Genomic DNA, 15,176 nt, shown 5'->3' with positions numbered 1-15,176 from the left:
TCAGGAAACAACAGGTGCTGGAGAGGATGTGGAGAAATAGGAACACTTTGACACTGTTGGTGGGACGGTAAACTAGTTCAACCACTGTGGAAGTCAGTGTGGCGATTCCTCAGGGATCTAGAACTAGAAATACCATTTGACCCAGCCATCCCATTACTGGGTATATACCCAAAGGACTATAAATCATGCTGCTATAAAGACACATGCACACGTATGTGTATTGCGGCACTATTCACAATAGCAAAGACTTGGAACCAACCCAAATGTCCAACAACGATAGACTGGATTAAGAAAATGTGGCACATATACACCATGGAATACTATGCAGCCATAAAAAATGATGAGTTCATGTCCTTTGTAGGGACATGGATGAAACTGGAAATCATTCTCAGTAAACTATCGCAAGGTCAAAAAACCAAACACCGCATGTTGTCACTCATAGGTGGGTGGACACAGGAAGGGAAATCACCCGGATGTTGTGGTGTGGGGAGGGACCTAATGTTAAATGACGAGTTAATGGGTGCAGCAAAACAACAAGGCACATGGATACATATGTAACAAACCTGCACATTGTGCACATGTACCCTAAAACCTAAAGTATAATAATAATAAAAAAGAAAAAAAAATAGGAAAAGCTTATAAGCTTTTCTGTATATTTAAAGTAAAAAAAAAAAAAAAAAAGAAAGCAATGTCTGGAAGATCATTAAAGATGTGTGGTTGTTGGCAAACCCAGGAGACTGGCTATATGCATTCTGAGGGACACACCTGGTATTTCCCTGGCACCCACGGAGAGGACTGATGCACCTGTCAGTTTCCACTGATAAAAGAAGTAAACCTAGCCAGGCTGGCAAAGAACATAGGTAAAATCATCAGCAAATACAATCTATATATCCTTACTTGTAATTACTGTAAAGTAGGATTCTTGCAGAGCAAGAGCTACAAGCAAAGCCTGTATTTCTAGATCGTGATTTCTCAACCTCAGCACTATTGACAGTTTGGACCTGATAATCTTCTACTGGAAGGGGCTGTGTTGTGCCAGTTTAATAGCATCCCTGGCTTCTGCCTACTAGAGGCCAGCAGCACTCATCTCCACCCCCAATTGTGACAAAAAAAAAAAAAAATCTATAAAACGAGATCAATAAAACGAGATCAATAAAACAAGACAGTTTTCAAGTCAATAAAACAAGATCAATAAAACAAGAGTTTTCAGTGTTGAGGGGAGACTTGCTATCACGCTGACCACATTCTACATTGTAAGTGTTGCTGCCTCTTGATGGAAAATGAGCGTGACAGTGAGCTATTCTGCCACAGGAGTGCTGGTGGGGAGGACACAGCCTGAGACTGACAGTGCCATGATGGGACACATCTGATCCAGGTGTCAGGAACAGGTGTTATATCCATCAGAAGCAAGAGCTCAGAATTCATATTTAGCTTCATTTTGTTTCAGGGCCTAAAGGCAATATTTCCCCTAAGGCCATCCCTTTAACTATCCAGTGGGCTTTGATGAAGTTCTGCCATCATCAGGGTTGCTTTAGCCAGTGCACAAGGGCATTTCCAGCTCCCTTGTCTACTTTTGGACTCTGAGAAGGTTATCATCAAGTAAAAAAACCTTAGCACAAACTGGCAATGTGATCAGACCATAAGTCTTTAAACATCCCAAGAGAGAATATTATTACTCTCAGTATCTCAATAGTTTGAAAAAAACTTACTCTATACCTATTTCTGACAAAGAGCATGAAAAAGTACCCTTACAATCTCCTAACACTGAACATTAGATTATTCCAGGGATGACTATTTACTTGCAGAACATTCATTTCTTTTCTGATTGCTAAATCCTGTCTTCTGCCGATTTTATCTCATCAGTAGTAGGAACGAAAAATTGAGATTGTACTTTTAAGTTCTAGTAAAATAAAAGATCATAAAAGTTAAAGGCACTGAGAAGAGCCACATGAGGCCAGGGACGATGGCTCACGCCTGTAATCCCAGAACTTTGGCAGGCCAAGGCAGGTGGATCACTGAGGCCAGGAGTTCGAGACCAGCCTGGGCAACATGGTGAAACCCTGTCTCTACTAAAAATAAAAAAATTAGCCGGGCGTGGTGGTGGCACCTTGTAATCACAGCTACTCGGGAGGCTGAGGCAGGAGAATCGCTTGAACTCAGGAGGCAGAAGTTGCAGTGAGCCAAGATCGCATCACTGTACTCCAGCCTGGGCGACAGAATAAGACTCTGTCTCAAAAGAAAAAAAGCTGGGCGCTGTGGCTCATGCCTGTAATCCCAGCACTTTGGGAGGCCAAGGTGGGCAGATCACCTGAGGTTGGGAGTTCAAGACCAGCCTGACCAGTATGGAGAAACCCCATCTCTACTAAAAATACAAAATTAGCCGGGCATGTTGGCACGTGCCTGTAACCCAGCTACTCAGGAGGCTGAGGCAGGAGAATCGCTTGAACCTGGGAGGTGGAAGTTGCAGTGAGCTGAGATTAAAAAAAAAAAAAAAAAAAAGAAAGAAAAGAAAAGCCACATGAATATATAAAACAAAAAATGAATATGTATAATTTGAATTTTATTGGCAAAAAACCCCTCATGTTTATATGTCTATATTCCTATATAGTGTATATGGCAAACAATATTTAAAAATCCAGAAAATATTTGAGAAAAGCAAAAAAGAAATACAAGTTTTATAAGAAAACAGGAATACTTATTTGAGTTACACACATGTTTTCTTAAGACAGCCAGATGATATCACTGCTGGCTAATACACTGACCAAATTGTTGGCTAGTAAGACTAACACAGCCCTTCTACAACTGTGGGCCACTTGGCAGGATTTGGATAGATGTGCTAATCATATACAAGTAAAACATAGAAAGCCGACCTTATCTTTGGTTTTCTTCAACTACATCCATTCATAAAGACAAGGCCCATCTCTGAGATTATATACTTTCTTCCCATATTCATCCTCTCACTTTCTGTGTACCTGGTTCAACTCCTTACTCTCATTTCCATAAGACAAAAACATAGCCCTTATCATTCATCTGGTCCAACCAAGTGCTGACGGAAGGAACATTAATGATCAAAGGGTCAGAGAGTGGTGTCTAAAGGGGAATCAGGCTCTGGGTGTGTTTTGCTTGGCTTCCTTCTTGGAAGAAAAGAGGGAGGAATAGAGGGAAAAAGAGAGAAGAAAAAAAGGAAGCAAAGAGGGAGGGAGCAAGAAAGACATTGAAATGGTTTTAGAAAGAGCAGAAACTGCCCAATTTGGCCATAAGCCTCATCATTTCCCTAAAGTCTTCCACTGACTCCATCATACCTTTTGATCATTTGCTTGGCACCTACAGGCAGTAATTCTCACATCCAGTCCAAACTTTTCGTTTTACAGTTGAGGAAACGGGAATCCAAGAACAGTTGCTTTCACTTGCCTAAGATGGTTGTCAGCAAAGCAAAAGTAAGTTTAGTGACCTGGCTCCTAGTTCCACATTCTCTCCTCTGACTCCACCACACTCTTCCCATAAGTTCATCTAAAGGCTGAAACACCAAAATGTTGAAAGAAAAAGGTAAAACCAGAAAGCAAAATGTATATAGAAAATTATGAGTTCCTGTCATTCAAGAAATCTGTTTCATTTTTCCTTATACTCACCCAACCAAAAGTGGCTAGGAATTAGGTGAATAGGTGAGTCATGTATATAGATGTTGTTTATAAAACTGTTATCTATTCCCAATGCTGCAGCAAGAGATGAGACATGATTCTGTTATTAAGGCTAAGATACTGCATTTCTAGCAATTTTTCTCCTTTCTGATATCCCTTTACACTCAAGTGTGCAGTACTTAAAATAGAGCCTGGATTGCCTGTGATTGTGGCTTTTTCCACCCTTTCTTGGCCATGAAATAGTTCATTTCATGCCTCTTGGCTTTATACAACGATGTAGTGAATTTAGAGAAGGGGCATGTGCTATCTTGCCCACTTACAAATGTAGTTCTCGGCCATTCTGTGGGTGTTGAATTATAACTGCCGATAGAGTAAATGAACACCTGACCACGCTGCCAAGAGACCTCCCAAATCACTTCCAGTTCTAGATTAAATTCTATGGTTCCCAGGATACCCAGGATATATATACACTTTTAACCACACTGGAAACTTTCAGACCATTTGCTATGTAGGAATAATACAACAGACCTGTGGGGGCAACAAAGCCTTCCGGTTTTTCTGCCAGAAACTCCCGTGTTGAAGAAGAACCATTAAATGTCTCCAATTTCTTGTAAAGGGGCATAGGCGACCCAAAGCAAGAGATATATTTAGAGAAATTAAACACCAAATCCACTGAAAAGTGTAAGGGAATGGATGAAAGGTGAATGTGGAGCTGCTCCGAGATCCTCAGGGTCAAAATGAGGCAAGGATCTCATTTGAAAAGCAAGAAAGTAAACGCTGACTCAGTTTTCACATTATAACTTCAAATTCTTGATATACCATAATAGTACCAAAATTAAAGAAACGAGGAAAAGATCTTTTTTTTTTGGAGATAGAGTTTCCCTCTTGTTGCCCAGGCTGGAGTGCAGTGGCGTGATCTCGGCTCACCGCAACCTCTGCCCACTGCAACTTGCGCCTGCCAGGTTCAAGCAATTCTCCTGCCTCAGCCTCCCGAGTAGGTGGGGTTACACGCGCCCACCACCACGCCCAGCTAATTTTGTATTTTTAGTAGAGACAGGGTTTCTCCACGTTGCTCACGCTGGTCTCGAACTCCGGACGTCAGGTGATCCGCCCAGCTCGGCCTCCCAAAGCGCTGGGATTACAGGCGTGAGCCACAGCGCCCAACCTCATTTTAAAAACAAGAAAGTAAATGCTGACTCAGTTTTCACATTAGAACTTCAAATTTTGATACACCATAATAGTACCAATATTAAAGAAATCAGGAAAAGATCTTTTTAAAATGGAAGTACGATCACGGAAAATAGGAAAAGCATTTTGCATTTTTATGTGGCTACTTCCTAGATGAATATCAATGAAGGGACATTAGTAGTGACTGCATGTGCAGTTATTTACAAGCCAGAGGAATAACCAGTGAGGAAAGACCAAGACTGTTTATTAGGCTTCCATTAATCATAAACTACACAAGGCATTTTGGTGAAGTAATGGTGGGTAGACAAAACCAAACAAACCAACAAAACCAAAACAAAACAAGACATAGAACTCTAAACTGCATTTTGTCTTACTACATAGTAATACAATTCTTAAATTATTAGGCACACTCAAAATAAGGAATTTCCACATAACTCCAGCATTGTTTATTAAGAAACAGACTACTTTACTTTAAAGGGAATTATCGGCTGGGTGCGGTGGCTCATGCCTATAAACCCAGACTTTGGAAGGCTGAAGTGGGCGGATCACTTGAGGTCAGGAGTTCGAGAGCAGCCTGACCAACATGGCGAAACCCAGTCTCTACTAAAAATACAACAATTAGCCAGGCATTGTGGCGCGTCCCGGTAATCCCTGCTACTCGGGAGGCTGAGGCCGGAGAGCTGCTTGAACCCAGGAGCTAAAGGTTGCAGTGAGCCAAGATGGCACCACTGCACTCCAGCCTGGATGACAGAGTGAGACTCCATCTCTAAATAAATAAATAAATTATACTACTCAAAAATGGCAATTGATATTTGTGAAGAACTTCTGACTGTACTTAAGTTCAGGGTTAATTCTGTTTTGTTTCCTTCCAGAAGCTGTTATATAAGCTAACATACAAAAATAAAAGTGCTACTAAATAAATGATATGTCCTGAAAAACCCATAAACATTTCAGGTTACATTTCTTGATTCACTGTTAAAATTATGACTAATTTTTTTTTTAAGTTGTTTAACTTTTTCTATCCCTTGTATTTGCTCTTGGTGAAATGTTTCCACTTCCTTACATTGTTATCACACTAAATTTAAATGTTATTTCAAACTAATTTTAAAATGTATTATCCTTGAATGAAAACTCTTCATTCTGTAATTATTGAAAGCAGTACCACTAGTATTTTTATTTATTTTCTTTTTTGAGACGGAGTCTCGCTCTGTCACCCAGGCTAGAGTGCAGTGGCGCGATCTCGGCTCACTGCAAGCTCCGCCTCCCAGGGTCACGCCATTCTCCTGCCTCAGCCTCTCGAGTAGCTGGGAGCACAGGCGCCCGCCACCACGCTCGGCTAAATTTTTTTTGTATTTTTAGTAGAGACGGGGTTTCACCGTGTTAGCCAGGATGGTCTGGATCTCCTGACCTCGTGATCTGCCTGCCTCGGCCTCCCAAAGTGCTGGGATTACAGGCGTCAGCCACCGCGCCCGGCCAGTACCACTAGTACTAAACATATTACTATAACATTAATTTAAAATGAACCCCTTTACTGCGTCAAAATGCCTCATGTTAAATAGCCTCCAACAATTATATAAAGACTTAAAATAAGGTCAAAGGAAGAGAAGCATCAGGAAAAACTTTCAATGAAAACAAAAAATTTTTGCCAATCTTAAAAATTAAAATTACTCATATCATCGTGCACAGTATTTTTCTTGCTTCCAAATGAAAAGTTAGAAGTGCTTATTTTGTATCTAACAGCTCTTGAAACATCAGTAGGTTGAGAAAGGTGTTCATTAAAACCGATTTTTTTACTCCTGCAGTTTGAATACTGAGAATGTCGACAGTTTGTAACACAACTGACAGATTTAATAATACATAGTAACCTTTATAAAATCAAGAGTCATGAGAAGATAAACTTTCTAATATTGAAAAACCTTCACTTTGCTCTAAGTAACAAGTATAAATAACAATTAAATTTAATGAGTGCTTGTCTAGTAAGCACTGATCTTTACCCTTATTTTCTATCATAGTAATCTATAATTTTTTTTTGTTGTCTTTCTCCCCAACTAATCCGGAAGCTCCATGGGGATATGAACTTTGTCTTGTTCCTTACTGCATGCCTAGCACCTAGTATGCTTAACACATAGTAGGAGGCACTGACACATAGTAGGTATATTATGCAGAACAACACAGGCTTCATAACTTACTATTCTAAATGTTGTAAACAGTCATGACCTAGAGGGTTATGAAAATGCAACAGAATAGAAAGCAGAGTTTATTACATTTAGTAGAATAAAAATTCTTCAGTGAAACTTATAGTTTATATGTACACATATGTCCCATATAAAATTTATTTCTTACTATAGGTAAACATTTTAAGAAGTCTTAAAATCACTGCTTTATGGAGATTATTTCATTTGCTCCCCACAATAACCCTATGGACAATTCCATAACTTCCATTATAACAGAATCGAAATTTCTAGATGTTATATATGCTGTCCAAGGTGACAGCGCCATCTAAAAGTACAGACATTAAGTCCAACAGAGCTTAAAGGAAAATAAATACAGACCTTACTTGTACAGATACTTGCTCATAGGGTAATGTCGTAAGAAAATCTAAATTAATAAGGTTTTGATAATAGTAATTATGGCTTGATTAGTAAATACAAACATAGGCTTTGAAGGCAAGCCTGATAATACCTGGCTCTGCAACTAACCAGCTGTGTGGGCTCTGGCCTGTAATTCAACCTCTCTGAGCTTCGATTTCCCCATGTGTAAAATATTCATACGATTGGTGTAAGCTGCAGATGACTTACTGTATGTAAATAGCCTAGACCAATTAAATGGGGGCTGCTGTGATTAAAATAATTATTAGTGTTTCCCCCCACCGATACCATAAATCACATTCAATCCACTGTGCCATAATTTAAATGTGTAAAAACTGTGAATCAGACTTTTATTGGATGCAATAGCAACGTATGGGAACTGAACAAAAATGGCATAGAGCTATCCAAGAGTTTCTGCTGTCGCCGGTTGAGAAAGACGCCAAGTTAAGATCAAGGAGTTGATTCAGGTAACTACGGGAATCTGACGAAACATCGTTGCTTAACTGTAAAAACTAAATCAAAGTATTTCATCCTCCTCAAAAGACCACAGCAACATCCATCTTGCTCCTCTGTAGCCTGGACGGGGCAGAACCCAGGTGTTAGGAAACGCACCTGGTCTGCTCCCGCCCACTAGGCCCTGGGCACCTCGGGGTTAGGAACAGAGGTTTGGAGCAACTCACCCCGGAGACTCCGTTGATACTGCCCCAGAATCTCCTCCAGGGTAGAGTTCTCCGGGGACTTCGCCATGCACACACTCTAGGCCCAGAGCTGGGAGTTACGTGGGGAAATGTCCAGCTTTCTCCCTTCCGAGAACAACAGGCCTGGGGCCGGGGAGCGCCCGCCTGCTTCCTGCCGCGGCTGTCACAGGAGAGCCTAGAATCCCGCACAGAGCTCTTGGGGGCTCTTCCCACCCACTGGCCCTCGCTTTACACGTCGGGAGTTGTAGTCCTTACGTTCAGAGCCTGCGAGCTCGACAATCCTGAGAGCCTTCCAGCTACACTACAATTCCCAGAAACCACTGCGCCCCAGGCACTAGCTTGGACGGTTTGGCTGCCAGAGACTGTTGCCAAGAGACAGGCTTGCAGGCCCCGCCCATTTCCTCCAGCCCAGCCTGGTTTAGTCCTGCCTCCATCCCACTCTTTGGCTGCCTGGACCACCCAAATGACAGAAAGGGCTCACTGAAGGCCTTGACACTTCGAAATTTGCTAATATGCAACAGTTGATCCCTAGGATACTCAAGGACGCAGATAGTAAACTCTCAACCCTGCTTTCGTTGCAAGATTTTTTAAAACGGTCGAATAAGTATTCAAGAAATAGAAGCTCTAAATCTTCCAAACAGCCTAGATTGTAAAGGCGGCCGACACTACAACTCCTAGCATGCCCAGCAACCGGACCTCCACTTGGAGTTGGCGCTCTGCCCACTGGGAACTGTAGTCCTTGTTGGTTGCGGTCCCACCTAACGCCGAGGTCCTCTTCATTGTTCAAGCTGGTCTTTCGGGGCACGCCTGCGCAGTGGGCAAGCTGGAAAAGCGTGTGGGTGAGACCCTCGCACAACCCCTTTTCATTGTCTGTGTCTGGCGCCTGCGCAGTAAGGGATCGTTGGAAGTGGGCAGGAGGAGGGGATAGGGTCCGGCTCCTCGCCCTTTCCCGAGGCGCCTGCGCACTAGGCAGTCGCTCTTTGCCGTTACCGCTATGTGTGGGGCGTGTGTGGAATAACGTTATTGCCCAGCGGAGCTGAGGGCCCCGGAGCTCGACCGCAGCGGCAGCGACGACAACAGCGGCGACGACGACGACGACGAGGTGGGGGGACGACGGCGTGCGAAAGACTCACGGGACGCGACGCGCCCCGCCTCCCCCGTCCGGTCCCTCTCTCCACGGGAAGGGGTAAGTGATGCGATCGGCTGCTCGGTGTAGGCGCCGCAGCCGCCGCCGCCGCCGCGGCTGCTTTTCCACATCCTGCTCCTCGGGTTTGCGGCGAGGACTCGGGCGCGGCCCGCCGCGGGGCGGGGGGGGGGGGGGGGGGGGGCGGGGCTGGACCGCGAAGGGGGCGCTTCCCGGATGCTCCGCGCGGCGCCGCCACCCCCACCCTCTGCCCGCCTGGGACCCGGGGCTTGACGGGACCACCCTTCCCATCCCCCACCCGCCGCCCCCGGGAGCTCCAGTCCTGCGGCCCCCCCGGCTTTCCCGAGCCCCTTGCCGCCGCCTCCGCATCCCCTAAGTGCATTGAATCATTTTCAGCTTTCGCCTGGCTTTGTGCAGCCCTCCCCCCTCCGCCGTAGCAGTTTGCGAGGGGTGCGGGCGGAGCATTGGAGGGAATGGCTGCGCTGCCGCTGGGGAAGGGATTTTTCCCCGATTGGAGCCGCTCCCCGGGCCGATCCCTTTTGTGTGGTTGGTTTTGGGGTGTGAGGCGGTTGGCAGGTCAGGCGAGCAGCCTTTTGGACGCGTTGGGAGGGCGTGGAAGACGCGGTGTCATGCACCCTGCCAGGCGACTGCCCCCCGCAGAGGCTCTGGCTCCGTAGTAAACCCGGGGGAGGAGAGAGTGGCTTCCTGTCGGCTTCATTGTCCTAGGATTCAAATATAGTGTTTTGGTACGTTTCGCTTCCATTTTATGCAAGCGATGAAAAAATAACATTTGCAGCTGCCTAACACAGGGCGGGAAGACGTGGGATTTGTATACTAAGTCACAGAATCTCTGTTCGGTGGTGTTTCGTAGAGTTTTATTTATTTATTTATTTATTTATTTATTTATTTATTTATTTATTTATTTATTTTGAGGAATGTAAGGAAGACAGGGACTATGCCTGCTGGAGTCCAAGCACTGCCAAGGTGATCAATATAAAATTACTAGGTGACGTTGGAGCCTGGGCTAGAGAGGGCCTGACAAGGAAGCTGTTGTGTCAGGGAAATGAACCAGCAGAATTGTTTTTTCATTGGGCGGGTAATGCATTTATGTTCCTGAGGGAATAGATACATCTTTCCATTTATTTTTTAAGCAATTAAAACAAACAAAACAACTGGCCCAGTACATTTCTGCTACCGAAGTTGTTAACTCATTTTTATTCTCTTAATGAAAATTCAGCCATTTGGGAGGAATTTGGCGACGCAGATGATACATTTGATTGGAAATGCATCTTTTAAAATGATTTAATCCTTAAGCTTACAATGTATACAGCCGTTTGCTGGCGTTGCTTCTTAAAACACACCAGAAGAGAGAATAAAGCAGGATGGGGAGGAGCAGGTGGAGGAATAATGGGAGAGGAGAGAGTGACATTATGACTATAGTATCTGGATCTTCACTGGTATAACCCTAACTGGGTATGCTTCAGAGACTTAGGAATTCAGCTCTGGAAACAGTACACTGATGAATAGCAACTTATGTATTTTCGTGTCATTATTTTTTAAAAAGTAAAACTAGGGCTGCCTTTAGCTCTTCCTAACTTTGTAGATAACATGGAAGAGCCCAAGTGCACTTGACAGAGGAAGACACTAAAACTCAGAAAGTTAACTGACTTGTCTGCCCAAGCCAGACTGTTAATGGAAAGCAGAGCCAAACGAAACTCAAGGTCCATTCTGCAGAGTGATCTTTCCTGTGTCCCCCTAGCCCTTTTACCTTGTGAAAATGTATAGAAAGCTTCTCTGTGTGCTCCTTGAGTAGGCTGTGACTATCACTGAACTTGATTCTCACCGTTATTAATCTAGTTCTTGCCTTTGTGATGTAAAAGTAGTAATTCTCCTGAAATGGACCTTTACTTTTATAAAGTAACTTACTAAATGAGGAAAGGTGTCCTGACATGTGCTTTTCCTAAAAACGAAGTGTTGCAGTGTTTTCCCTACTACCTAATGGTAGCTACTTAACCGTTAGGTTTTAATATTATTTCTTGAAAATCAATAGTATTTTATAATAGTATGATGATCAACTCTATAGGCTGTGTTAAAAATAAAATTTCCGCATAACAAGAACCCATGATGTTTATTTTGCCACAGTTAATGAGTTGTAATCATTAATGAGTTATTAGTGATTACTTTCAACTTAAACTAGAATTTACATTTTAAGATATATTAACATTATGTTTTTTATTGGGTTGATTTTGCCATAAAGTGCTTTTTTCTTCCCTTATAACTTTAATCGTTTAATTTTACGTTGCATTTTAATAGACTTCTTTAAAGGATTTATTATTTATCTTTAATTTCAACTTTAAAAATCTGTAACTAAGTTTCAGTATGTGGAATTATGTTCAATCATGCTTTAAATGTATTTTACTGATAAATTTCATTGTGTTCTGAGATTATTTTGTATGGAAATAATCTGCCTGTTACCCTATTTTAACATCAGAATAGTGAAATTTACACTGTAAACCTTAGCATACATTCTGCATATTAATGCTGTTATGGTACTTTTTAAAATTCTGTGCTTCGTGATTTGTTTGATTTGTTCTAAGTATCAGTTTCTTGTTCCTTTTTATCTGCTGAAAAAAAGAACCAGTTTTATTATTGTATCTGATTGCAATTAGATAATGCTCATCTAGTACTAAATATTGTATATGCTTAAGCTTTTTTGTCAAAATGTTTTTTATTCCACAAAATTCTATTCCTGGAAAATATTTTTTCTATACTAATTAATAGGTAAAGACTTTTCTTTCTTATCGGTCCCAAACACTGGGATGTTAAGCAGTGTACTCTTCAACTAAGTATCTGACAGACAACCTGATATTTAATTGCTAACTAAAATATCTGTACAGTTGCAAATTATTCTGGAAGTATAACAAAAGAGCAGTTACATGCCATTTGAAGAATGCTTGGTGAGTAGATAATATTGACTGGAGCATTCAGTGTTGATCTGTTTCATTAAGAAATGGGATACTTTTGATGGGAAGAAATATCTTTATTTCATTAATAACCAAAATTTCTAATCAAATACCCTAGATTTTGATTTACTTACTGAAAAATTTCATGAAGGATTGTTCAGCAGTGAGTTAGCCATTGTGAGAGATAAAAAACATCTGTCTGGTAGTGTGGTTGATTAAACTGGATATATTGTCCAGTTTAGCGAAATGTTTTAGCCAAAGCCAGTAACATAGCCAATGTGTGTTACTGGTAAAGCCCACTTTTATATCAAATAAAGGTGGAAAAACAAAACAGCAAAAGCAAAGTTAAAGAAAACCTTGTAAAATCTACTTACATACAAACAGGAATTGCACAATGTATAGAAGTGGAAAAGAATCCCAAGCATGCATTGTTGAGGTCTGAAAAACAAATGACACATAGCAGAGAACAAGTCATTTTTTAAGTATATCCATAATTAATAAATGATTTAGAAAATATTACCCTTTGAAACACAGTATTTATTGAATCGTTGAATAATACGTACCAAATATTCAGCATTTCCTAAGTGCCAGGAAGTTTGTGTGTATGTGGTGTGTGTGTATATAATTTATGCAACAAACTTCTAAATTAAGGTATTATTTTTACACATTGAAAAAGTTTGAAGCATAAAGTTAGTTGAACTTTGCCTCTGCGTTACACATTCCTAAGTGATAGGGCCTATAATTGAACCTTTGTCTTTTTGGCTAAAGCCAAAATTCTTTCTACTCATCTTTTTTAATAAGTTAAAGGGTACCACTTATTTCCTTACTCTGGTTCATAAAATTTTAGAATTCAAGGGAACTTTAGAAGTCAGCTCATACAATGTGCCACCCACTACTAATATCTCTGAGATGTTATTGGGTCCAACTTCTCCACAAACCCTTCCCTGGACATAGGAAAGCCTGTTTAGCTTCCAAAAAGTGTAATAAGAAGATCTTACTTAAATTGAGCTAGTAGCTGCTTTTACTATATAACTTCTTCCCATTGGTTGCAATTCAGTCTTTAGGCGTAAGATGAAGTGAGGTTTTTCTCAATATATTAGCTAGATTTTCTCTTGTCTAAATGTTACGACACCTCCAACTTCATATGGTTTCCTTTGCCATCCCTCACATCTCTGAGCTGGATTCAATCAGTTTTGTCAGTGCTATTCTTTGTGTTCTGATCTTGTTTCCATATTTAATTCTGCAGTTATGGTTTGAATGCAAAGTGCAGTGAAATTGTCCCTTTCCTTATTTCAAGCCATACACTTGTGTTTAAAGTCTAAAATTGTATCAACTCTTTAACAACAGTCATCTCTGCTAATTCAAAGCAAAAAGAGAGAGAGAGAGAGAGAAATGTTACATGGCTTTTCAAGTTATGTTTATGTAATTCAAGGGATTATTTTTCGAGATTTTGTTCTCCTTTTCTAATGTTCATAAATGGCCTTTATTAAATGATAGTGTTAGTAACACCTATTAATTAATGATAGGTGTTAAGTTTCTTTTGATGTTGGTCATGGGGTTTTGTTTTCTTTTAGTGTTCCTAATTAACCAATAAAAAGTTGGCAGCCTTATGTTGATTCTTAATTTGTTTTCTGAAAAATTGGTCTGGAAACCACTGATGTAGTCAACATAAATCAACATTTTTACACTTAGCTAGATTTCTCCCATTGTGTATAAACACACAGATGATGTTTTTAAAGCAGTATTTTACCATTGCCCCCTATTAAATTTCATCTCCGTGAACGTAGCCATAGTTAAAACTTGAGATCTTCTTGAATCATGATTCTGTCATCCAAGGGATTAGCTTTCCTTCCTGGCTTTTTGACATTTATAAATTTAACAAGCCAAACTCTTATGTCTCCATCCTGGCCATATACTTAATATAGCCAAGGACGAAGCCATGCACATTTATAAATAGAACAAATGTTACATAAAAGATGCTGGGAGGAAAGGTGACACAAAAATAATGAAAACCATTTGGATGGGGTTTTTTGTTTGTCTTTTGGGGCTTTTTGTTTTTGTTTTTTTTTTGAGACAGAGTCTTGCTCTGTCGCCAGGCTGGAATGCAGTGGCGCAGTCTCGGCTTATTACAACGTCCACCTCCTGGATTCAAGCTATTCCCCTGCCTCAGCCTCCCGAGTAGCTGGGACTACAGGCACGCCCGGCTAATTTTTTGTATTTTAGTAAAGACAGGGTTTCACCATGTTGGCCAGGATGATCTTGATCTCCTGACCTCATGATCCACTGCCTAGGCCTCCGAAAGTGCTGGGATTACAGGTGTGAGCCATGGCGCCTGGCCTTGTTTTGTTTTTTAAATTAAAGAGAAAACCATTGTATCCTCCAGTAGTAAAGGAATTAGGTGAAGTTTACAATATAATGGAGGATATGGATAATTCTTTTATGATATAAAGTCAAGTAAGGATAGATGCTATGAAGAAAAATTAATCAAGGTAAAGAGATAGTGATGGAGGACTGCTATTTTAAATTTATTTTCAAGTGTTCATTCAGGTAGTTTTCAAATCATATTTTGAAAAGAAATAATATGAAAAACCTCTTCACCCTACATCTTATCTGCTGAGTTACCACTTTTGCCAATCCAGTAAGTAGCTATTTTTATTATTTCTTATGTATTCTTCAGTGAACTTTTTTTTCTAATTTTTATTTATTTATTTTTTTTGAGACAGAGTCTTGTTCTGTCGCCCAGGATGGGGTGCAGGGGCAGGATCCCAGCTCATTGCAGCCTCGACCTGCTGGGCTTAAGCAATACTCCCACCTCAGCCTGTTGAGTAGCTGGGACTACAAGTGTGCGCCACCATGCCCAGCTAATTTTTTGTAGAGATGAGGTCTCACTATGTTGCCAAGGCTGGTCTTGAATTCCTGAGCTTAAGTGATCCTCTTTCCTCAGCCTCCCAAAGTTC

The 15,176-nt window shown here is 41.1% G+C and overlaps 2 protein-coding genes across 17 annotated transcripts in view; one reads left to right on the top strand and one right to left on the bottom strand.

Moving 5' to 3' along the window:
- Nucleotides 1-8,945, bottom strand: part of SDCCAG8 (SHH signaling and ciliogenesis regulator SDCCAG8) — a 251,048-nt gene extending 242,103 nt beyond the window's left edge. For 3 of the 6 annotated variants that reach the window (XM_058430700.1, XM_058430698.1, XM_058430701.1), the window contains exon 1: nucleotides 8,809-8,945. In XM_058430700.1, the coding sequence (XP_058286683.1) occupies nucleotides 8,809-8,892 (84 nt within the window). In that variant the 5' untranslated portion in view covers nucleotides 8,893-8,945. Of the gene's footprint in view, nucleotides 1-8,094; nucleotides 8,295-8,808 lie in introns of those variants that run through there. The other 3 variants (XM_032137418.2, XM_058430699.1, XM_032137422.2) reach the window with 2 other exon arrangements.
- Nucleotides 8,946-9,216: 271 nt separating this feature from the next.
- Nucleotides 9,217-15,176, top strand: part of CEP170 (centrosomal protein 170) — a 131,533-nt gene continuing 125,573 nt past the window's right edge. For 10 of the 11 annotated variants that reach the window (XM_058430697.1, XM_058430696.1, XM_058430695.1 and 7 more), the window contains exon 1: nucleotides 9,217-9,298. The gene's annotated coding sequence lies outside the window, so the exon portion shown is untranslated. Of the gene's footprint in view, nucleotides 9,299-9,588; nucleotides 10,003-15,176 lie in introns of those variants that run through there. The other variant, XM_058430687.1, reaches the window with a different exon arrangement.

This window comes from Hylobates moloch, unplaced genomic scaffold (assembly GCF_009828535.3).
Source record: "Hylobates moloch isolate HMO894 unplaced genomic scaffold, HMol_V3 SCAFFOLD_18, whole genome shotgun sequence".
Classification (NCBI taxonomy): domain Eukaryota; kingdom Metazoa; phylum Chordata; class Mammalia; order Primates; family Hylobatidae; genus Hylobates; species Hylobates moloch.
This window is presented reverse-complemented; position numbering and strand designations above follow the sequence as displayed.